Below are 1425 nucleotides of genomic sequence, written 5' to 3'. Positions count from 1 at the left end.
TCTATCATACACACACACTATCATAAACACACTATCATAAACACGCGATATCATACACACACACTTTCATACACACACACTTTCATACACACACACTATCATACACACACACTATCATAAACACACGATATCATACACACACACTATCTTGCACACACACTATCATAAACACACACTATCATACGCACACACTATCATACACACACCATCACACACACACCTGTATGACAAACTCGACCAGCGTGTGGATATTCGAGGTCTGCTTGCACAGGGCCTGCCACACTTGCTCTACGCTAGTGGGATGGCTCTCGCCGTGGTGTGTGGTGATTGCCAGTAGTTGTAGTAGTATATATATGTGCTTCTGCTGTAGTTCATTGAAGCGCTCGAGGCTTTCGGAGGGGGTGTGGGAGGGGTCTTCGGAGGGGGTCTGAAGCGAGGCGGTGGTGAGCGGGGGTGTTCCTTTCTTGCTGGAGGTATCTGAGTAGGTAGAGTGTGTAGGTATGGGTTATACAACGCTATCGTATCATACACATACGTAAATGGATACTTTGGAAGTGTCTGGGTAGGTGTTTCAGGGTTGAGTAAAACCCAACGCATATATATAATAACATATGTATAAACATGTATTTAATGATAACAATACATATATATATAATAATACAACAATAAAACAATATAATAATACAAAAACATATTACAATAATAAAAACAATGACAATAATAATAATAAAATAAATAAATAAATAATAATACTAAGAATAGTATAAAAATAATAATAATAATAATAATATATATACATATATAGAAATAAATATGTATCTACATTATATAGATATATGCATATACATGTAGATATAGATATAGATATACAGAAGCACATACATATACAAACACAAATACAAGTACATATATATATACATCTCGATATATCAACATACAACATACTGCTATTCAAAGTATATCGCCTGCCTTTTCTATTCCCATCCACACTTGCCGCTGAGCCGCTGAGACTGCTAACGGTTTCTCTGCGATCTCTAAACAACTCAACACTGCGAGCCCCAGACGACCGACGACGAGAGTCAGACGACAAACTATGGGGAGCTGTATGGATACATGTATGTATTGTGAATATGTGTAGCTCAAACCTCGTGTATGAAGTTAATATGTACGTATGTCTATATATATATATATGTATAGAGATATACAAACACATATATATATATATACACGCACTAATATACATACACACACATATATATATATATAAACACACACATACATAAATATATATATATATAAACATACACACATACGCACACTTATATATATATACATATATACTAAAATACTATATACATCCCTACTTTTCCTATACATACAAACATAAAAACTAACACACACACATACACACACACACACACACAC

At 34.8% G+C, this 1425-nt stretch overlaps 1 protein-coding gene across 1 annotated transcript in view; it reads right to left on the bottom strand.

Annotated features, from left to right (window-relative positions):
- Positions 1 to 220: 220 nt before the first annotated feature.
- The window catches only part of SARC_13167 (hypothetical protein), a gene marked incomplete at both ends in the record, with an annotated part of 2804 nt that continues 1599 nt past the window's right edge, over positions 221 to 1425 (bottom strand). Inside the window, 2 exons of the mRNA XM_014292708.1 lie at positions 221 to 477; positions 946 to 1101. Of these exons, the coding sequence (XP_014148183.1) occupies positions 221 to 477; positions 946 to 1101 (413 nt within the window). The remainder of the gene's footprint in view (positions 478 to 945; positions 1102 to 1425) is intronic.

This window comes from Sphaeroforma arctica, assembly GCF_001186125.1.
Source record: "Sphaeroforma arctica JP610 unplaced genomic scaffold supercont1.2968, whole genome shotgun sequence".
In the NCBI taxonomy this organism is placed as follows: Eukaryota; class Ichthyosporea; order Ichthyophonida; genus Sphaeroforma; species Sphaeroforma arctica.
This window is presented reverse-complemented; position numbering and strand designations above follow the sequence as displayed.